The sequence below is a fragment of the Salvelinus namaycush genome, chromosome 41 (assembly GCF_016432855.1).
Source record: "Salvelinus namaycush isolate Seneca chromosome 41, SaNama_1.0, whole genome shotgun sequence".
Lineage (NCBI taxonomy): Eukaryota > Metazoa > Chordata > Actinopteri > Salmoniformes > Salmonidae > Salvelinus > Salvelinus namaycush.
The window spans coordinates 153,871-177,942 of record NC_052347.1 but is presented as its reverse complement, the minus strand read 5'-3'; the positions used below and the strand labels follow the sequence as shown (position 1 = coordinate 177,942).

Below are 24,072 nucleotides of genomic sequence, written 5' to 3'. Positions count from 1 at the left end.
TAATCCAACATAGGGCTCTGGTCGAATGTACTACAATATGGGCCCTGGTCAAAAGTAGTGTACTATATAAATCGGGAAAAGGGTGCAATTTGGGACACACCCATAATTGTGTTCCATTCAAACCCACCTTGACGGTGGCGAGGTCCATGGGGTGTTTGATGATGTCGTGGTAGTCGTGCAGCCCCAGCATGTCCACGTTTACTGGCTTGTAGAAGGGCCAGGCGTAGGCAGCGTGCTTCTTATGTAACATGTCTCGGACCAAGCTGGAGCAGTTCCGTAGCTGCTCCTGCTGCTTGGGGCTATGAGCCCCTACCCCTGGTCCTCCGGGTCCCCCTAGACCAAGACCTATCCCGAGGCCCAGGTGGTGCTGGGAGTCTGGAGCCTCCTTCTTGATTAGCTTGGTGGGCCTGACGCTTTCACGCCGCGGCAGCGTCTTCCCCGACTTGGACTCGGCTGGAGAAGACTCACTCAGCTGGTCGTTGGCCGTGGGGGTGGTCGTGTCTGCTTTCCTCTTCTGGCTCTTTCTCTGCTAGAAGGGGGGAAGGGAAGAGGGGGATAGAGAAATTAGGGGCACAGGGAGAGGGACAGAAAGGGGAAGGAGAAGAGGCAGAGTATGAGAGGTGAATGTGATTGTTTTAGATCAGATGCAAAGTAACACATTGTACTTTTGTCAAAAGCATTCTGAACTGCGATTGATTGAGCTTGCTTGGCGCAATGGAACCAATGGAGTAGCCCTAAAAGTGCAAACCATGCCCATTTAGCACTCCAGAGATGTTCAATTAAATGCTCAAAGTATTTAAAGGAACGCAAATACTATTTGAAGAGTCGTACATTATGCATCAAATGGAAGAAAACAAACAGACAAACAGGGAGTGACCGCCTCGAAACTCTCATTCATTCTCATTTTCCACTATAATGAACACAACCCAGTTCTGCAAGCGATATACCCCGCACCCTACCTGTGCATGCCAAACCCTCCATCTTACTCACTTTGGCCATGGGCACGGGGTTCTGCAGTATGGGGGCAGTGCTCTGGATGGAGGTGGGGGGCAGGGTGGTCTGGGTGGGGGGAGGAGGCACGGAGGTCATAATAGGGAGCTTAGGGGGGGCCTGGAGAGGTAGGTCCGACGGGCCCAGTGAGTAGGGGGCCCCCAGCTGTGGCGCATGGGCATGGGTGTGGACAGGTAGCGTTGGGGGCACGCGGGAGGGCAGGGCTGGCATGAGGGGCTGAGGAGGTAGAGATGGGGGTCCCTGGTCCTGGGTCTGTTGCTGCACTGGTGGTCCTCTGGTCTGGGGCCCTGGGGAGTGGCTGGAGAAGCCCCGTGTCTGGGGGGTGGTGGACGGAGAATCCATAGTCGGGCCTGGCTTCAAGTTCAGACCTGGGAGGGTGTGAGACACACAGAGAGACAGAACAATGCATGAATGAAATTGAATAAGTACAACTACAAGAAATCTAAGATGTCAATTAAATGATATCCAGCTCAGGGCTCCAGCTATGCATTTGGTTTTCTAACTTGCTAGATAAGTGGCTAGATGTCAAGATCAAGCTTCTTGGTTACAGTAGAGATTCAATCCCCTCCTGGAGAAAGATCTAGGGCTCTATAAAATCTGCAATACGCAGAATGTGGACGGAAATCACGGAATCCAGACATTAAAACGGAATTCAACAAAATTCTAAAATGCATTGAACTTAGTAAGGAATCAACTAAATGTATTGAAAACGTAGCAATTAGTCCAAGTTTACCATAACAGAGTGCATCATTGATTCGCATTTCTTGCAACTTTCTGAAGAGGCAAGGAGAATTCCCTGTCTGTGTATGTACGGTGCGCGCGTCTACCACTTTGTGCAGCCGTTAGCATGACGCTAATGAAAAGTTTTCTGGTAGATGGAAAGGCTCCCCAAAAACCTTCTCAATTAAACGTTAACTACAAAGTAGCCTATGCTAACCTGGCAGGATGAAATCATGATTATTTGCACCAATCCAGTGGGTATTTGTTTAGCAAACTCTACCATCACGTGCCATAACAACACATCTAAAAACAGCCTCTTGCTGGTGTGCACTGTAATTAAAGGGGTAAGTAAACCCCAAAATGTTACTTTCTCCAATTTTTTCCCAACCCTCAAGGTCTCTTGATGTGGTTTAATTTTTTTTTTTACTTAATATTCATCATCTCCAGCAACACCCCAAAATCAACATGTGAAAATCGTGCATTTCTATGTTTTGCAGTAAAAAGGCAGAGGAACATAAGTGTTTCCAATTACATTGTTGTTGCCTCGTGTGATTTCAACCTATTATGAGTAGGCATTGCATAATAATTGTCTACTAATGTAATTGGAAACACTTCTCTTCCGCTATCCCTGTTGCCAAATTGTTGAGCGTAAAAACACAAATTTTTAATTGTGCCCCTTGCGGTAACACCGTATACACGGTATGGTACAAAAACGGTATAAAAATGTGGATACCCCAAACCCAAAATTGAATTAACTTAAATCTATTTTGGTGCCAGTTGGCAACCCATCCCTTAAGGGATTAATTGACACAAACATTATGATGATTCACAGTGATAATTCTTCCTTTTATTTACTATGAAAAGTGAAGGTTACTCACTCAAAACAACATGAAACCCCCCCAAAAAGTCACAAGATATGACAAAAACCAACCTGAAACCTACTGTGCTGGCTCAAGTATTTCCCTTTCACATTGTCCTTTCGAGCAAAGTTCCAGCAACTATGGTGGACGCGTAACCTGGCCAGCACAGCACAGTTCAGTAGGATATTGGAAACCCCAGGCCAGGAGTGTGTATGCGTTTCAGTGTGTCTGTGTGTTTGTGTGCTGTACTCTACCTCCTTCCCGTCGGCCCCGGCCTCGTCCCTTGCCGGTCATGACAGCAATCTCCGTCTCGTCCTGGGGCATCTCAGTAATCTTCTGGAGAAACATCTTCTCCAGCTGCTCAGCCATTAACACTATGTCATCTCCAGGCTTCAGTCATGGGGAGACAGACACTCCATGTTAATACAGTACCAGAAACTAAAGCCTAGACATACCTAGGACCTAGACGTACACAGATCTAGCACTACCTAGGAAAAAGCATCCATTCTAAAACAGTTTCCATTCTAAAAGTTAGCCAAACTCTAAATATATGTCTCTGATACCAACTACATGGGGTGTGGTGGTCATAAAATGAACCACCTCATTCAAATTGTCAGGGTTAGCAGTCCCAAGCCCTTTCTATAGATTATATTTCTATGGTGGTGGTTGACAACAGCTACAGTGCATTACTGCATCGTTACCTTGTTGTAAATGTAGCAGTTTGTGAACATGGTGTTGAAATCTTGAATACATTCTTGGGCATTCCAGTAGTAGCTGTTCTCAAGTCGCTTCTTGATTGTTCCCATATCCATAGGAACTTTAATAATCTTGTAATAGTCCTGAAAAACATATATATTTTTTTAAGTACAATTCAATTAAAACAACACAGTCACAGTCAGACAGAGGAATCTGCCAAGTGTGAATGTTGGGTGCTTGGGTGGCACAGCCACACAGAGAAACACTAGTAGAATCAAACTTTGGGGTGCAGAGTTGTAAGGGCGTGACCTAGAAAAGGGAAAACTAGCAATCCCTGGAAATATTATAGACTGTTCTCTCTGCTACCGCAAAGAAAGAGGTACCAGTGCACAAAGTCTGGAACCAACAGGACCCTTAACAGCTTCTACCCCAAGCCATAAGACAACTAAACAAGACTGCTAAATAGCTAATCAAATGGCTACTCAGACTACCTGCATTTACCCTTTTTTGCACCAACTGTCATGCACTGACTATGGACATACACTGGACTCTACCCACAGACATAACACACACAGCATGCGTACACATGCATATTGACGCCACACACACACTTCTGCTACTGTCTATTATCTATCCCGTTGCACAGTCACTTCACTCCTACCTACACTCTGGCCTGTTTATTAGGTATACCACCCCATTCATGAAAATGGTTCGCTTCTGCAGACAGTGAGTCACGTGGCCGTGGCTTGCTATATAAATCACGAAGACAGGCATCCAGTTACTGTTTGATTGAATGTTAGAATGGTCAAAACGAGTGACCTAAGCAACTTGGAGCGTGGCATGATCATCGGTGCCAGGCGCGCCGGTTCCAGAAACCTCAGAAACGGCCGGCCTCCTGGGCTTTTCAAGCGCGACAGTGTCTAGGGTTCACAGAGAATACTGCGACAAAAATATATATATAATCCAGTCAGCGGCAGTCCTGGGTGCGAAAGCAGCTCGTTGACGAGAGGTCATAGGAGAATGGAAAGAATCGTGCAAGCTAACAGGCGGGACACAAACAGGTAATTAACAGCGCAGCACAACAGTGGTGGGCAGAACAGCATCTCGGAACGCACAACTCATCGGATGGGCTGTTGCAGCAGACAACCACACAGTGTTCCACTCCTATCAGCTAAAAACAGGAAGTAGCGGCGCCAATGGGCACGCAATCACCAACACTGGACAACCGAAGTGGAAAAACATAGCCTGGTCTGACGAATCCCGGTTCCTGTTGCGTCATGCTGATGGAAGAGTCAGAATTTAGTGTAAGCAGCATGAATCCATGGCCCCATCCTGCATGATGTCAACAGTACAGGCTGGTGGCAGTGGTGTAATATTTTGCTGGCACACGTTAGGCCCCTTGATACCAATTGAACAACGATTCCACGCCACAAATAATTCAGGCGGTTCTGGAGGTAAACAGGGGTTCGAACCGGTACTAGATGGTGTCCCTAATAAACTGGTCACTGAATGTATATGTACATCGCAACCTTAATTACCTTGTACATCGACTTGGTACTGGTACTCCCTGTATATAGCCATGTAACTTGGACTCATTGTTTCTCGTTATCCATTGTGTATTTATTCCTCGTGTCACTACCCCCCCCCCAAAAAAACTTTATTTGTTCTTTATCTTAACTCTGTTAGAAAAGGTCCTGTAACATTAAAATAGTTGGGGGAAAGGACCGTTAAGTAAGCATTTCACTGTTGGTCTACAACTGATTTGATAAATAGAAATGTAATTCATTTGCCTGATGATTCATCCTGAAATTAATTCCACTGCATACATTTAGTCTGAAACTGCCACCCCCAAAAAATTGTGCTGACATCAAAATGATGAAGTTGTACAATACAAATTCATCAACGTCACTAACCAATCAGAGTATCAAAGCCAATAACGGCTCTGGCCCAACCCTTCCGTATCTGGGACCAATCAGAACAGTCATTTTATAAAATGCCAGGGAGAAAAGCAAACCCAAACTCATGGTGGAGAAGAAACACTAGTGAGTGTGGCGTTTGGTCAGAGCGATGTGGATGGGTAGTCAGGATAGAGGTCTAAAGCAGGCTACACTCCAACCCAAACCTGCTCTGAAGACTATTTAGTGAATTCAACTTTGAAATTAAATAAACCTTCAAAGACTATTTTCAGGTCGTATGTTTCTCCTTTTCTAGTCCATATAGCGAGACACAACAGCCAGCCAGGCAGAAACAACACTCACCGGCAGGTTGAGTTTGACGGCGTCGACGGGTGCCTGGAAGGGCCAGGAGAAGTGGTGCTTCCACAGGGTCTTCAGCACCACCTTCAGCAGGTACTGCAGCTGGTTGGTCTGCCGCTTGGGCTGCGACGGGTTGATGTACTCCGGGGGCGGCGGGTTAAACTCTGGCACGGTTGGTACGTAGGTGGATGGCTGGGGCTGCCCCCCCTGGCTGCTACTACTGCTGCCCGACGAAGACATCTGCACTGTGGTTGCGTCCAGGCCGTCCCCCATTCTTGCAGAGGTGACTAGGGGCGCGGGCACAGTGGCCGGAGCAGGGGTAGGGGCGGCGGTGGCCGTGGGACACCAGTTGTTTAGTCTCGACGCCGGCGCGGACGACTCCACTGAGAGAGCACCGATGATTCCATTGCACTCCTCACTAGGCTCTCTAAGAGAAGAAGGTGGGACAGACAGACAGAGACAGTCATTAGCATCTCTGTCAGACATATAGGGTTGAAAAGCTCCCTCTAATTTACCAGTTAACGGAATCTTCAGTAATTTTGGTAAGTAACAGGTAATCTATGGCAACTTTGGTAATTTATACTTTAATAACTTTTTCATATATTGTATACATTTTTCTATCTGTGCCCATATTGTCCATGAGCTTCTAGTGGATAGACTGTCAGGTTCAAGAGAAAATAGCTCTTCCAACTGTCTTTTTTTCACAACTGCCATCAATTTGGCCCTAAAACATGTACAACAAAGACAGACATAGTAAAAATAAATAAAAGGTGTGTAAAAAAATAAAAAATAAATAAAAGAATGCTGAAACCCTCAATGGTATTCAATAAGTTGATGGTTTACATACTTAGGATAATGTTATACAGCTTAATTTATTTTAATTTTTAAGACGTGATAAAGCCACAGAGGGCCAGAGATAATTACAGACAGCTGTGATTACCTGTAGTACCCAAAAAGGCCACAAGATGTCACCTGATAAAATTGCATATATTCCTTGAACTAACTAAATTAATGGTAGTTTACTGGTAAACTTTGAATGCTTCCAGTAATATACCCTTCCCAACTCTGTGGGTGACTCTGTGGGTGACATGGCTACAGCTGCTAAACTCCTAAAGGCAAGGGATGTAACGATTCACCAATATGCATCGGTCCCCGATTCAAAATGTTTAAGATACAAATGGCCGGTTCACGTTGTATTACATTTTCTACCTTCTCAAAATCGAATCTATTGTAACAACTGATGAGTCCTCTCCAGTTTCGAACTGCATGTAAGTGCGTTGACAGCCATTGACCCAACAGTAATTTTGCATGTCGAATAACCCCATGCAATATCAGTAGCCTAGTCAAACCGGGTTCTGTGCACAGCTGACTAACGCGAGGCAGGCGGCCTGTTCTTGCACCTCTGCATGGCACATTCAGCATTCAAATGTCTTCCTTATGGCTCAGCTCAGGAGCTTATATAGTGCATACAGCACAGACATTCACACACACAAACATCAGCTCAGAGGCCCAGCTCATGAGCTCCATCAGCAGCAGATTTGACTTTAGAATGGAAAATGTATGCGTTTATGCAACAAATGTTAGTTAAATTCTGTAGAGGCCATCAGTTCAGTATGCACAGTTTGCGGGTAGAGTACTGTAGTTTCCTAAATGTTTAGGGATTTCCCCATTCTACTCAGCGTGTGACATTTTAACCACAAGACAACAGAGATATAACAAAAACCTGGTTTTCCATAGGAACACAACAGTTAGAGCAAATTATAAGTAAGACAACTGAGATCATAGCCTATGATTCAAAAAGTAAGCTATTTCATCTAACATATCCAGGAAATGCATAATTTCTATTTTGATGTGCAACCTGTCAAACTAGGATCCAGAAATATCAGGTGTACTTTTGCCTCTTCAGAGAACTTGCAGAATCTTTGTGCATATTGACCTAGGCTATATTATTCACAACCTGAGCAAGTACGAACTCAAAAAAACACTGAGCTAGATTGCTAACTCTAACTATGATAATGTTGCTATATAGCCATGTAGGCTAATTGATTAATCTATCAGTAAATGTAGGCTACTGTCCTCCAAAGCCTAGCCTAGTTGATAGGCTTATTCACTGCGAATGGCGTGCTCTGCGGGCACATCAAAACCATAGGCTACCACACCCTACTCCGGTTGTAAAATGGTGCCATGAACGCAATATTAAAGGGGAGAACTAAAATATATACTCACAGAAAGCTATGACACCTCACTATAACTAATAGAGTAGTTGCTTTGAAAACTGTATTTTTCTCCGCAATTGCATTTTTGAGCAACGGTTATATGGTTGTGCTTCTCACGATGTATCTCCCTTCTCCGTGCGCAGCCGGGGAAGGGGTGTGAGTGGCTCGCTCATACAGCAGCCGACAGCGAAACAAGAACAGGCAGACACTTTCATGGCAGGAATCAACATAATGCACAGGCCATTACTGTTGACCAAATAATGGTTTTAAAACAATCTACAGGAACGTTGGGAAACTAAAAACACATAAAAGTACAAACGTATGCTAAATGCTTCGGTAAGAGGAAGGCAATGTGTGTCTGTAATTTTCGGTTTATCATCCCAGCGCTACCATCATGCCCCAAAACCTAACCACAAAAAAACCCTGCGTCATCATCAGCATGATCCCACATTCAATTACCGCACCTAAACTAGATGTGTTCTGTGAGTGGGTGCGTTGCAGGAAGATCAACCATCCCTGTTCTGAGCTCTGATCTTACAGGTTTAAGGGTTCTCCCTAAAGAATGCAAGAGAGGCGTTGCTCTACTTTGTGTAAAAAAAAAAATAAACAATTTAAAAATAGATATATATATAGATATATATATATAAGGATTATTTTTGCTCTGGATTGGAGGAAATGGCAGTTACAGGTGTACAAAAATGTCCAAAAGGGGGGCACAGCCCTTAGGTCCTCCCTCCGGCCCTTCATAAATAAAAATAAAATAAAAAGTCTTTGTCTGTATCTGTCAGTTTGTGTGTCAGGGTTGGGGTTAATTCCATTTAAATTCCTGTCAATTCAAGGACTATACTGAAACTCTAGTTCCAATTCTGGTTTACTTTCTGAATGGACTAGAACTGAAATTGACCCCAACCCTGTGTGTGTGAGAGAGATCAGAGGTGGGTTAGTGGTTAGCCATCGCTGGGGTTTTAGCAGGGCCTGTGTGTGTTGCTGTAATGGTTTATGCGGGTCCCTGGTAAGACACAGACTATCCCATTCCTTGGAAGTCTCTGGTCTCTGGAGTGTTTCAGGATGTGGGAGGTTGTGTGTGGTACGTTTGGCATCATCTGGCTGCTGGTGGAACCCAGTGTTCCCATGCCTCCTCTTGCCTCTCCCCTTCTTTTCCTTTCCCCTCCCAGGCAGAGTACAAAGACACAGCAAAGTGTAGCAATGTGCCCAACCATAAAGTATTGATCATGAGGGGTTTTAGTTTGAAACTCTGGCCAGTCACACACACCAGTGTATGGATCTCACTCGAACTAAACACATTCCTGATGAGTCACCTTTCTGAGAAGTTAGCAGTTAACCAAGCACATGATCACTACCTAGGCCTCCCTGGAGGAAACACACCCACACACTGACTGACCTCTGTATGGGATGACAACAGGAGAGAGGAATGTTAACTTGTCTGCTACTTGCCTTCCCACTCAGGTCAAAGCACTGCCCAAAACAGTTAATTGAACGTTTCTTATAACAGAGTACAAACTTCCTGAATATAATGCTAGACATGTTACAGGACAGAGCTGCTCCTGATGACCAAATTAGCAGCCTGCATTCAGAGACAAAGATCCACATAACTTCCTAGTGGAAAGCAGATTGGGAACAGTGGTGGCTTTGGTACCATGCAACTTTAAAGGAGGGAGAAGCTGGGGCTCCTCTGGCAATACATTTGGGTGGTACAGACAGTGTGTGTTGTACAATGTGTGCGCTCGACTGAGGTGGCAGTACAAAAGAGGTTGACAGGGACAGACAATAGGACCAAGCAGCAGTAGCAGCAGACATAAGGAAGGAACTGACAGGCCCTCCGCAAAGAACAGGGTCGTGTTCATTGGGGCACGCAACAGAAAACATTTTAAAATGTGTTTGTAATGAAAATTAGCATCTCCTCATTGGACATAATGGACAAATCCAGGACAGTTCCCTCCCTGTTTTAAACAGAAGAACACCACCCAGCTCCTAGACACAGGAGGAGGACAGATATTGGGGAGGTGTCTGTGGCAGGTACAGACTGACAGTTTAGGGACAGACGGGAGGGCTCCCTCTACAGGGACAGAGTGTAGCAATGTGTTCGTTAGGTAGCTTCTAGCTAGCCACAACACCAGGCTGATGCTCCAGCTGGGCCGGGATGCAGTGTTTTCTGGGACTAGGAATCTGCCGACGTATACCAGCACACACAAACAGCACCACCAGATGGTTCACAACAGCCAGGCAACAACGACCAGGGAATCCCGGGACACACACACAGTACAAAGTACACAATTTCTCCCCACTGTGTGCTATTGCTCCACTATTGGGTCTAGTTTAGTGTGATTACTTAAACCCTCAACTAACTGCTGACTGAACCTATTTGACCAGATAAACACAATTAGCTCAGGCAAAGAGGCCACACAAGTCCTGTTGGTTTTCACCAGGTTTCCCATGATTGAAGAAATGTTAATTTAGCAACCCCCCCTCCCTTTTTTCTTTTCTTTTTTTTTTTTTTTTTTACACCTCACCCTATTCCCTATATATAGTGCACTACTTTTTGACTAGCATCACAGGGAATAGGGTGCCATTTGGGACACATAGGGAATAGGGTGCCATTTGGGACACATACACCTCATGACAGGTTACAAAATAGATGTACTGTATCTACTAGGCTAATCTATTCCATCTAGAAAGTAAATAAGCATTCACGTTTTCCTCCCGAGTTGCGCAGCGATCTAAGGCACTGAATCTCAGTGCTAGAGGCATCACTACAGACACCCTAGTTCAAATCCAGGCTGTACCACAACCGGCCGCGATTGGGAGTCCCATAGGGCTGCACACAATTGGCCCAGCGTCGTCCAGGTTTGGCCGGTGTAGGTCGTCATAGTAAATAAGAATTTGTTCTTAACTGATTTAAAATAAAACATTTAAAAGCACCTGGGGAGGGGAGGTAGCTGCAGCCAGTAGGAAAGTAGGCCAGAGGATCCCAATCTACACAACAGTGCAGTAAGAGACATGCAGCTACAAGTTGGTCCCAAATGGCTAAAAAAGTGGACTACTTGTGACTAAACTGCAAAACACATTTTTAGATAGTTTTTCCGTAAAAATTCCATGTGTGAATTCAAAACGCAGCGGTGCTGCTGCCAGCATTGGTTTGGGTCTCACGGTGCATCCGTTTCAGATGGTTAAGCATTGCACCTGTACTGCTATAACTTTACCTCAATTCCACCTCGCAAAGTTCGCATTTCCTTCTCATTTAACTTCACAGTATTGCCAAACAGGACTTCACTGCTGTCACTTGCCTTCCTCTGCCATTTTTCCAACTTAAACAGTGATGACAGTGGTGGAGAGTAGACTCCAAAAATAATTGATTCCACGACTCCTTGCACGTCAACTCCCAGTGTCAACCACCATTTCTGCCTCTTAACATTCAATCGACTCCTAAGAGTCTTTACTTTTGGAACGGAGGAGACTGATTAGTTGCCGTATTTCAGAGAACACTCGCATCTTTCATAGCAAGCTAGCGAGGGACGGAGAGAGGGGAGGGGCACAGTATAGGCAGGTCAGCTACCAGGCAGACAGTCAGAACCGTGCGCTAGACCCAGCAGTCGGCAATCAAAAGTACTCTTCATTCTGGAATTTCATATTTGGACACAAACTGTAGTGAACGTTAGTCATGCCACAAAATCTGAATTTTATCATTCCGAAACATTGGATAAATAAATTATTGGTTTGATGATGTTGCGGGAAATACACAGCCTATAGACTAATGGGTCTAGCCTACTTCATTTTAACTCTTTCCGTCAGCCCAAGACGTTGAATCTACAGTATGTTGTGCGTCAGACAGTGGAGTGAACCGTCACATCTTCACCCAGTGGGGGTCCGCAATGGGCACAGCATGCTTTCGGTCAGCCTGGCCAGGATTTAGGCTACGTCTTTGTCCCAAATAACACCCCATTCCCTACATCAGGGATCGTCAACTAGATTCAGCCGGGGGACCATTTTTTTATTGAGCGGATGGTTGAGGGGCCAGAACATAATCACAAACAATTAGTATACTGCAAATTGACCACAAGAAGCCCAAACATATATAATATTTGACTAAAACAATTATTTCAAACCTTGTTAATTGCTAAATTAAAATCAATTGGAGGTGATTTCCTGGTGTTTTTATTTCCAACAATGAAAATGCAACAAAAATATTTGGAAACTTGGGGGACCAAATAAAGCCACTCGCAGGCCACCAGTTGGGGAATCCTGCCTTACATATGGAACTACTGTGGACCAGGGACGCAAATGACCTCACCTCTCACTTCAGCTGAGCACTGGTCTCACCTACGTGCATGCAGGCTCATGCACACATCTGGCATGCCATTCATGGAACACAAACCCACTTTTTTGAGGGGGCCCAACTGAGTCAGAAGCATGCGTCATGTCTGACTGTTCAAAGTCCTTCTCTCTACTGGCTGTGTGTGCTGTGGGGCTCTGTAGAGGCAAGCAGGCTTCCTCTGAGTGACAACACCACACACACGCATGCACACACTAGGGTTGGGCGATATTTGGGGAGACCTATTCCATGATATGCTACTCCAAATATTGCAGATATGATATTATCATTATTATCATTATCATTAGCATTGTTGATGACAAAATATTTCCACTGTGCTTATTTATGATAGTATAGTCGCCTTCTCGGGAAGAAAATACACGTATGACAAAAATAAATAAAGGCTTTATTCATATTGAACATATGTTCTGATAAAACTGCACAGTTTTGATTTGTCAAGTTCAAATATCACCAATACTCAATATTATCATATAGTCTATCAGCCAACCCTAACACACAGACACACACTGCTGCTGGTGACAAGCCTACATTAACCAGGTTGGTTGTGTTTGGTCGAAGTCACAGAACACTGTGGTGAAACACTCCCAGTGACAATCTCCATCTCGGACTGAGCATCTAGGTGCACCAAACACACAGGGTGGTGCTCAACAGGAGCGAAACGTTTCAATACACAAAATAATCTGTTTATAGTGGACAAAAAGCCAGGACGAAGGGGTGAGGAGAACACACACCAAGACTGGAGAGGAGAGAGTGATAACACTCACGTACGAGTCACTGAGTCACTTTGTAAACAAAACACAGAGAACTGGAGATAAAGGAACCCCCTTGCTCTCTTTCTCCCTTCCTTCCTCACAGGCTGAACTCACAGGGCCAATTCATTCACCAAGGCATTTCCAGGAATCAGGATACATTATCCCCAAAAACTAGCCCTGCTGCCACAAATACAACCCACTCTCTCTGTAACCCACCCTTCCCCCCCACACCTATCGCCCTTCAGGAGAGTTACTGGCAGAATGGTAGCTAACAATGCAATCCTCTGAACCAATGATTTCCACAGTCTTTCAACTAATAGGCTACTTCAGAGAAAATGACACATTAATAGGTCATATTTGATGTCCACAAACAAAGACCTCTCTCTGTAAACTGGAGCTTTCCATTTCAGTTCCACGTTTTAGATTAGGTGGCCTTAATACAGTACAAATGTAAGCTGTAGGTTTAGTTTATGTACACTGAATAAAATAAAAAAACGCAACATGTGAAGTGTTGGTCCCATGTTTCATGAGCTGAAATTAAAGATCCTAGAAATGTTGCATATGCACAAAAAGCGTATTTCTCTCAAATTTTGTGCACAAATTTGCTTACATCCCTGTTAGCATTTTTACTTTGTCAAGATACGATAATCTATCCACCTGACAGGGGTGGCATATCAAGAAGCTGATTAAACAGCATGATCATTACACAGGTGCACCTTGTGGTGGGGACAATAAAAGGCAACTAAAAGGTCACAACACAATGCCACAAATGTCAAATGTTGACATTTGTGAGCGTGCAATTGGCATGCTGACTGCAGGAATGTCCACCAGAGCTGTTGCCAGATAAATTTATGTTCATTTCTCTTATGGTAGAGAATTTGTTAGCACGTCCAACCGGCCTCACAACCGCAGACCACTTGTATGGCGTCGGGTTGGCAACCGGTTTGCTGATGTCAACGTTGTGAACAGAGTGCCCCATGGTAGCAGTGGGGTTATAAGCAGGTATAAGCTAAGGACAAAAAACACAATTGCATGTTGTCGATGGCAATTTTAATGCACAGAAATACCGTGAATGAGATCCTGAGACCCATTTTTTTTAAAGGTATCTATGACCAGCAGATGCATGTGTGTTCCCAGTTACGTGAAATCCATAAGTTTAGGGCCTAATGAATTTATTTAAATTGACTGATTTCCTCCTATCAACTGTAACTCAGTAAAATCTTGAATGGGAAACATGAAGGAATATTATTTTTTAAATCTCTATCGGCCAAACGTTACCTTTTCACAGAGACAGAAGAATAATGTGAAATTTTTTCCAAGAGGGCATCCAGAGTCTGAAAATCCAGCAGATCGTTAGATTTAGCATGCATTTTGTAATCCATCTAGAAGCTTCCCTCAACACAAAGCAAAAAAAGAAAACAGGAGAAGTTTGGCTCCCTCTCTCACAAATACAGGAAGAGAGAAATCGGTTCTTTTCAAGGTTCCAATATAAATCCGTTTCACAAAATCCATTAACAATAATCCACACACGAATAATCCAAAGATCCAGGTTTAAGTGAGGGGTATTCCTTGAAAAAAACAACACAAAAAAAACAAAACAGAAAAGGGCCAGGGAGCGGGGTAAGATTGAGCCTGTTGAGGCCTGGCTGGAGCCGGCTGGCTGAGTTAGCTGTGTGTGCCGGTCTCCTTCGCTCGACCCCCTCCCCCTCTCAGCAGCAATACAACGGCCCAGTAGCCACAGGCTCCTCGCCCCATTGTGTGTCCACCCCGGGCCTCCCCCTCTCACAAGCAGTAAGAGTGAGAAAGGAAGGAGAGAGCTCCGGTAAAAAAAATATCCAGGAGGAGAGTTTGCTTCTTTCCTTTCTCTCGTAGCTCTTCTCTCTCTCAAACACACACACACACAGCAAGCGGCGTGCGGTGGTTATTCAACGCTGAAAATGGCTCGACTGTTTCGCTTCCTCATTGAGCGCTAGTCTCAGCCCACAGCTTGTTACCCCTCCCTCTCCCTCCACCCCTCCCTTTCCCCCCCCATCAATAGCTTGAGGTCCCTCCCTCTCTCTCTCCCTCCACACCTTTGGCACACCACCCTTCTTCCCTCCCTCCTTCCATAACACCCTGCCCCTCCCCCACTTGCTGTTCTCCTTTCGGGCTGATCTTGTGAATCAAAGCCTGCTTACCCCCACCAAACCAAGGGCTACCTTATCTAGTGCTCTCGCTACTTCTCCCTACATCCCTCCCTCACCGCCACACTGCTGCTGCACGCGTACACACACTCACGCAGCACGTCTAGACTAGGCCAAAACAAAAGCATCCACGCCGGCCAGGCTTTTGTCAATGCAGAGAGAGAAAGAAGAGAAAATACGAGAGAGATAGATATAGACTGCTATAAGAGGGGAAGGATCGAGCTATCCATTCCTCCTTCACAAGGCCAGTGGGCCGCCGCTGCTAAATTGTAAATAACACATTTTGGGATGGTAAACATTTTCAGAGTAAACTTAAGCGAGATAAAGTATGTAGAAAATAATGGAGCTATACATTATTTAAATAAGTTAACCTTTGAAAACTAACAATCACCAAAATAAAAACTAGACAGTGAGGGAGAATCTAAAACTCTCAAAACGACATGGGGCCTCCTTTGAATTTGTTATGTTTGAGTCATCCGGATAGCATAAGAACACAGTGTAAACCATGGCAAAATGTGTAGAATTGCATCAAATTAACTTTAAAACAACCAACATTTTGTCTCCGCGGCCAATAGGAAGGCCTATAAAAACATTGGTCAGAGACGGCACCGTTGGCTGAAATAAATCCCGCTTGAAACAGTGGATATTCATCTCCCACAAACTAATATCAACACAGACACGGGGGAGACATTTGGCACGAGACAGGCTGTTCAAACATACAGCCCAACAATATACTGTGGAATAATGGAATTCCCACACAAGTTAACAGAAAGGCATCCCTTGCTTTACGAGCATAATAAAACACTTGTAAGCAAGTAGTCATTTCATTCAAGGCTGTGTGTGTTTGAGGGAGAGAGTGTGACACACACAGCTACAGCGTTCCCCAGAAGACAGTTAATCCCCCCTGTAAATCAGCCAGCCATCTGTCTCCAGAAACAGTGATTCACCTCATCATGACCCATTAAAATGACACCAATCAAGTGTGTGGAGCGTACCTCGTACCTACTGTCTACCAAATAACATGATGATGACAAGAGACCACTTCACATACAACTGGAGAGAGAGAGCAAGAGAGAAAATTGAGGGCATGACAGAAAGAGTGACAGAGCAGAAGTAAAGGGAGAGATCACCCATGTCCAGAGAGATAAATTGCAGGAGAGAGAGAGAATGAAGCCTGCTGTGCTGTAATTAAGACTGGGGTGTCTGAGGGTACAGTAGTACCCGGGTTTCAGTTATGAAAATGTGGCACCAGACACTTGACAGCAGGATTTTAATTTACAGGACATTTGAGAAATTTACCAGACCCATATGCATTTGGATGCGTGTCCTTTCCTTTCACCTTGAAGATGTTAGAATAACTGACCACATTTACTTTTCCTCAGCCAACAAGACTTGAAAGGAACAGAAAAATCACTAGCCTATGCATAGGCAAAGCCTGAGTTGTTTGGTGAAGCAAATGTTCCCCATAAAAATGCACCTTTATAATAAAGCATTCCACGAATCATCGCATTTGCAGACTGATGTAATATAGCCTACTAGTCGTAATGTGATGAGTAGATTAGATAGTCCTAATTTAGGCTAATATAACACAATCACTGTTCGCAAAAAAGACCGTTCAATGCATGGCTGAGCGAGGATAGTGTAGAGGCCTGGGCTATATTTCTTTGCACCGAAAAAACACATTTCATGCAATTCTACTAAACTTGTGACTGGAAACACTAGCAGAATCTTTTAGAATATGACAAATTACAGGGTAGCCTACGGTGCTGACACTGACCAACAGATCAGTAAAAACGACGTTGTCCATACAATAGGCCTACGAGAAAGGGAGACAAATAGAATGACATCCATCTAAACTAGAGGAAATTATTGTCCAAAAACAAACAGTGGCACTGGCCCAACAATGAGAGTGAAGATGCGCTGTGCGCATGGCCGATGCACTCCGCTGGCCTACTGTTGTTCGCTCAATTAAGTTATTTGATATGTCAATTTTTTGGTTTCGTGTATTTTCTTTGTCTTCTCTTTATGTTAGATAGAATGTATTCCAAACTATGTTATCCCGCAATTTAATTTGGAAATATTGCGATATGCCTGGCTGGGCCTATACTTTTCACTGACAGGCGCAACTCAATAATATTCTTGCTATTGCAGCACGTGCTGCACCAATTGCGTGCGCTGCCTTTCCTTCCGATTGTAAGCAATGTGACTGTAGGCAAAACATTTATTTATTTTGAAGGCTAGGGGAAGCTAATGATCCTCTGTGGCCAAATCATGTTTTATTAGCCTATTTTGAATAATTGTATTTATTTTGGTATAGACAAGAGTAGGCTAATAAGGCAATATAATTTAGGCAATTTAATTCAATTTACTTAGGGAAAGCTTAGCTTCCCCTAGCCTTATGGATGCGCCGCCTATGAGCCTATGTCAACCTACTATCCACCATAGTAGAAAAGTTGACGGTCAGCTTGTCGAGAAAGAAATAGCCTAAACAGACTCTGGGACGATAGATCCCAAATTCATACAATCAGTAGGTCTAAGCTTCATAAAAATTAAAAAGCAATTCATATTTTTTTCTTCTTCTCCCTGACAAGTGGCCTTTGCCAATTTTATTTATCGTCTTATCCATTATTTTTAAATGGACAAAAGCCGGCTATTACCAGCTAACGAAAACCCTGAGTAGTAGACTGAGCTCAACCAACTGAACGACACCCTGGGTCACATTTACCTCATGGCTCTGAAGGCACAGATCAAGGCTCTGTTCAGGGGGGTGCAACGTCACAGAACAAATGTTTAGGTAGAAATGTATTGTGTGGAACAGATATCGTTGTCTGTCAGACCATTTGTTCATTGTTCAATTGACCTAAGTCACGTGATTAATGTGTGTTATGCAAGAGCAAGCGAGACAGAGAGAAAGAGAGCGAGAGAGGGAAAGAGAGCGAGAGGCAAAGAAAGAGATGGAAAGCGAGATAGAGAGGAAGGGAGAGAAAGAGAGCACGGTTACATGCACACAATAATACGATTGTGGAGAATCAAATTCATATATTAGTTCAATTAAAACATGTACATACTTTGCAAGAAGAACAATCTCTCTAATAATCCTGTTTATATGACATCTGAAATCAGGCTACCTGATGGGACTTGTGATCAATGCAGAAAATCGGCAACCCAATTGTTGTTTTACCACAGTTAGTGACCATGTTATTTTTGCAAATACTATTTGATTCTGAGTTTGGACATATAAAGCTTTCGCTACTGGTGATGGCACATGCGCAGATCAATCACCCCCACCGCACTAAAAACACACACTTTAAAAGGGGCAGTGCAGTTTTAAAAAATGGTTGTTTCTTGTTTTTTTATTTATATTTCTACACCGAGGTTGAAATAAGAGTCTGAAATTGTGAAAATTATGATATGCCCTTTTTGTGTAAGATGTTTGGAGAAAAAAAGCCTGGAATTTCAGCCTGCTCGTGTGGGATGGAACTTTTGTTCCACATCATTACATCACAATGTGATCTGATTATAATAGACCAATGACTGTTCATCTGAGTAAGGGGATGGGCTCTAGACCATCCTATCAGCCAATCAGGGCTGTGTATATAAATATCTTCGTATTTGTTTCTAACACCTACACAATTAGACTGCGCATTTCAAGGGTCAAAGGAAAATCGGGAAGCGCTGGGCGATACATCAAATTAATTAGATGAATTCAAATGTATGTTTAGCGTGATATTCCAAATGCCTGTATCGCAAGAATCAAGCTAGGGATGTCTTTTTGGTCACATCTCCACCTGTGCCATGTGCTCCTTCCCATTTATACACACAAACACACAAAATCTGCAATAAGCATAAAGCACAATTATATAAGGAATTGGCAACTGGTTCTCAATCTGAGAAATAAGGTAGGCCACTTGATTTCAACATCTGAACAAAGTGGACGGGCTAGTATGCTGTTCAAACAGTTGAGGACGGACAGAATGGTGTGTTCATAACAATTCAACTGTTCTACCTTGTCAGTTAGCAAATAGATCCAAGTTGGCTAAACTTGAAATAAAAAGATTAGCTGGCTTGTGCTTGAGAGATTGATTATGAGACCTGTGTTAATGTTCTATAATGCCTGCAGTGCTACAACAAGTTAGCCATTATTAGTGAATGTGCATTATGCATGGTTCTGCTTAACTTTATAACAAAAAGGGCATTTTCATTAACAGACTTGAAAGCCAGATCAGTGATTATTGCAACAAAAAAAAGCAGGTTAAACTTTTTATGAAATAATGAAGTTATTATGGTTGCGGATGGCTTAGATTTAGCCTAGGCTGCACAAAGTGGTAGACAAACACGCGCACACACAGACAGGGGCATTCCTGTGCTTTTGCCACTTCAGCAAGTTGAAGGAAAATATGTATCACTTACGCATTTTGTTCATGTCTTATAACAATCTTTGGCAAATTAATGGATTTTCTAATCAATTCAATACATTTAGTTGATTTTCCCACTAAGTTCATACAATATTGCTGAGCACTGATTTCTATACTGTTGTCTAGCCTTGACCAGTGACAGATATGTCAGATCTGATTTCACACATACAGCCAGTGTATGTATGGGTGTCTCAAATGGCACCCTATATTTCCTATATAGTGTACTACATTGACCAGGACCCATAGAGTTCTGGTCAAAAGTAGTGCACTACACAGGGATTATGGTAACATAGGGCTCTGGACAAAAGTATACACTGGTCCAAAGTAACGCACTTTAGAGATTAGGGTGCCATTTCAAACACCCATACATACACTGGCTGTATGTGTGAAATCAGATCTGACATATCTGTCACTGGTCAAGGCTAGACAACAGTATAGAAATCAGTGCTCAGCAATATTGTATGAACTTAGTGGGAAAATCAACTAAATGTATTGAATTGATTAGAAAATCCATTAAATTGCCAAAGATTGTTATAAGATTGTGCAATTTCTAGGACCCCTTCTGTATTACAGACACTGTCTTCCTAGCAGCACGCCCTCACCCCCTCCTCTCAGACTGTCCACGTGCCATAAGCACCCCTACACAGGGACAATACAGCAGCTGCCAGAGTGACAAAGCGCCAACTTCACAGATTCATAGAGGCTGGGGCTACGTCCCGAACGGCACAATATTGCTTTCGGACCTGGGCAAAAGTAGTGCCTTCGGAAAGTATTCAGACTCCTTGACTTTTTCCATATTTTGTTAAGTTACAGCCTTATTCAAAAAATAATAATTTTATAAATAAAAAATACTCAGCAATCGACAAACAATACCCCATATTGACAAAGCAAAAACAGGGTAAGAATTTTTTGCAAAAATATAATATAGATTTTTATTTTTTAGAAGTTTAAGCTTATTAACCCCCTAGAGTCTAAGACTTGAATTTGGCCGTACTGCTATTTGCCCATAGAAACGCATTGAATACCCGATTCATACATGGAAAAACAGACAGTGAAAAAATAAATAAAAAGGGAAGTTTGGTTTTAAGTGTCTGTCCTATATCTGAGTGAGAAGATCAAAAATAATTTATCATTACCCATATTTAATCCCTGTATTCAACTACTTATTTTTTTCAAATGGAACTGTGCTACCTTCAGACGAGTCTTGTGGACATCCTAGAGCATGTACATGTTTGTGGGAGTCTCCCCTTTCCATAGAGGGGTCATAATAGTGTGTAGCCAAAAATATTTGGTCGCGACAGACAGAAGTTGGCAGATCGGTGGTACCGACTTCAGACAAGTCGAGTGACGCTTGTGGGGGTCGTAGAGCAAAACAGACCACAATCGTGTTCATGAGTCATCTTTCCATAAAGGGGACATATTTTTAGGCCAAACCGTTCAGACACCACAGACATTTTTTGGGAGAAGACCGATTTTCGGGATGTCTCCTAGTCTGACAAACACTGCTGTAGCTCTGCTACCTTCCACCGCAGCCGCAGAATGTCGACGGAATGAGACAAAAGAAACGGATCTCTCTTGCTTAAAACAGACTGATTTTGAAGTTTTTTTTTTGTTACACTAATTAGACATTGACTCTAGGGGTTAAGAAATGATTAAATGCGAGCCGGGAAAAACCTTGCAGGAGGAGTTGAAAACCAAAATGGCCAACAACCTATCCTCCCACTAGGCCCATCATAAAAGCTTTAAGACAAGTTAAAGTTATGAACAGTAGCTTATTTCCAAAGTATTCGAACCTACGGTGTTAAAGTCCCTGCGGCTTTCAAAAATAACAATAATTAAATTCCATAGCCTAAGCATAGGCTACTTACTTTCAATCACAGCTTTATGAGACAGACCAGCCAATATACCTTTTGACTGTTTTATGTGGCAAATAAAGCAATTATTATCCAGTTCTGCAGACGGTAGGCCGCTTCTATTCAACCCATGATGTCGGCCTATTGCTCAGACGGTCACTGCTCAATCATGTGCACGCCACACAAACAGACACACAGGACTAATGTTGACATCGCCCTACCTTACTGAGCACTTACTGCAACATTCAGTCATGGATGGGAGAGGGGAGGAGGGGGCTGTATGGGTCTGGCTTCCTGCATTACTAGGGAGGATGGGATGGGGGGTTGGGTCAGAAGGCAGGAGAGGCACACACACTTGGTCACACACAATTCAAATGTTATTTGTCAGATGTGTCGAATACAACGGTAGACTTTACAGTGAAATGCTTGCTACGAGCACTTACCAACAACGCAGAGCAAAAATATATTTTTTTAAGTCACGCAAGAAGAATTAAACACTGTCTCTCGCACACACACACACACACACACACACACACCACACACACACACACACACACAAGAGATGAGTGGGCCAGGAGGAGGAAGTGCCTTCAGACTTCAGAGGCCATTAATCATGTGGGCAACAGAGCAGCCAAAACCAACAGGGACCCCGGTCGAGGAGAGAGAAGGGACAGCCAGCCAAGCTGCTGGCTCTGGGTGTGTGTGTTTTTACATGCAATTAAGGGCATGGGCGAGGTGTAAGGGCACCTCTTTTGGTCATGTGTAAGGGCATGGGCGAGGGGTATAAGGCAGGTGATGGATAGGGGATGCAGAAATAGAATAGTACACTGTGGGACAAAACCAGGAAAACAAAGCCCTTTCAAATCCTTGTGCCAGGCACTCATCTCATAACACAAGAACATTTTGAAACTCAAAACAGAACAAAACAAAACACTGGAACGCACACACACCTGTCTCAGGGTCACATTAGCAGACATACACAGGCTGCCATGTTATTAGATGGTTATATGTCACTGAAACTCCCCACTGCAGAGCTAGGTCTTGTTCAGTGGGTCACTAACTACAATCAGTGGTTTTATTGGACAAATGCAGGTATTAGCCTAGTGCCTCCGTTTCACTTCAATTCGAAACGCTTTCTCCCTGCTGAACACGATCAGGTACACATTACACACTTGGCCAGGGAAGCTATACTCTTCCCTCAGTCAGGGTTCCAGAGGAAAATATACTAGTACGCTAGATGATAAACTTACATGTGTATCTCTGCGTGGAGGTCCTTATTCGAGAGTGCATTTCCTCTCCGGCCTCATTCAGCAAAGAGGTGCCGCGTGGCCCAGCCCGTCACCTGATCCAGAGAAGAGTCCCCTTAGAGACGCTGGCCCAAGCCCAGCTAATAGATCACAGAGCACACTGCTGATGAGGAAAAGGGGAGCACACCTGGGAAGAGGACAGAGAAGACAGTCCATGAGAACACCAGCGAGAGAGAGGGAAGCAAACTCTCAAACATGACGCACACACAAACACCCTAGGGTCTAGACAAATCTGGGTCGCATTCAGGAAGGTGCAACGTACATGGCAGATAGAAATGTCACCTGTAGAGCTGACATGATTCACACACTACAGGTAAGAGGCATGTGTGTTACTCACTAAATAATATTTACGCCTACATCTGATTCTCAACGACCCTAAACGTTGTTTCATGCTGAACACAGCCCAGTGCTACATTCTCTGGTCCTGGCTTGGCACACATGATGCAATCAGACTGCTGTTTTTAGGAAAGGTGTGCAAGGGGGAGTCATGCAATCTCCATAGACAAACATTGGCAGTAAAATGGCCTTACTGAAGAGCTCAGTAACTTTCAACGTGGCACAAGTCAGTTCATCAAATTTCTGCCCTGCTAGAGCTGCTGTAAGTGCTGTTATTGTGAAGTGGAAACGTCTAGGAGTAACAACAGCTCAGCCACAAAATGGTAGACCACACAAGCTCACAGAACAGTACTGCCGAGTGCTAAAAAACAACGTCAGCACAAAAACTGTTCATCGGGAGCTTCATGCTCGCCATCATCAGACTCTGGAGCAGTGGAAATGCGTTCTCTGGAGTGAGAACGCTACCTGTCCAAATGCATAGTGCCAAATGTAAAATTTGGCAGAGGAGGATTAATGTCTGGAGCTGTTTTTCATGTTTCGGGCTAGGCCCTTTAGTTCCAGTGAAGGGAAATCTTAACGCTACAGAATACAATGACATTCTAGACGATTCTTTGCTTCCAACTTTGTGGAAGGCTCTTTCCTGTTTCAGCATGACAATGCCCCCAAGCACAAAGCGAAGTCCATACAGAAATGGTTTGTCGAGATTGGTGTGGAAGAACTTGACTGGCATCCACATAGCCCTGACCTCAACCCCATCGAAGACCTTTGAGATGAATTGGAACACCAACTGCGAGCCAGACCTAATCGCCCAACCTCACTAATGCTTGTGGCTGAATGGAAGCAAGTCCCCACAGCAATATCTAGAGGAAAGCCTTCCCGGAAGAGTGGAAGCTGTTATAGCAGCAAAGGGGTGGACTAACTCCATATAAATGCGCATGATTTTGGAATGAGATGTTCGACAAGCAGGTGTCCACATACACTACATGACCAAAAGTATGCCGGACACAGCTCTACTGAAAGGCTTTTATGGAATGGCATACAAGGGAGGCATGATGAGTCAACAGTCTAGATGCAGTCAATGTTCCAGGAGCTGCTTTCAGACAACTTCATCAGGGAG

General features: G+C 43.8%; 1 protein-coding gene across 5 annotated transcripts in view; it reads right to left on the bottom strand.

The window, feature by feature from the left end:
- LOC120034234 (bromodomain-containing protein 4-like) overlaps positions 1-24,072 on the bottom strand; it is a 48,714-nt gene that overhangs the window by 19,693 nt on the left and 4,949 nt on the right. For 3 of the 5 annotated variants that reach the window (XM_038980714.1, XM_038980716.1, XM_038980717.1), the window contains exons 1-6: positions 14,140-14,802; positions 5,546-5,969; positions 3,293-3,430; positions 2,846-2,981; positions 991-1,379; positions 128-529 (exon numbers count right to left, since the gene is read on the bottom strand). In XM_038980714.1, coding sequence (XP_038836642.1) covers positions 128-529; positions 991-1,379; positions 2,846-2,981; positions 3,293-3,430; positions 5,546-5,969; positions 14,140-14,243 — 1,593 coding nt within the window. In that variant the 5' untranslated portion in view covers positions 14,244-14,802. Of the gene's footprint in view, positions 1-127; positions 530-990; positions 1,380-2,845; positions 2,982-3,292; positions 3,431-5,545; positions 5,970-14,139; positions 14,803-22,562; positions 22,747-24,072 lie in introns of those variants that run through there. The other 2 variants (XM_038980718.1, XM_038980715.1) reach the window with 2 other exon arrangements.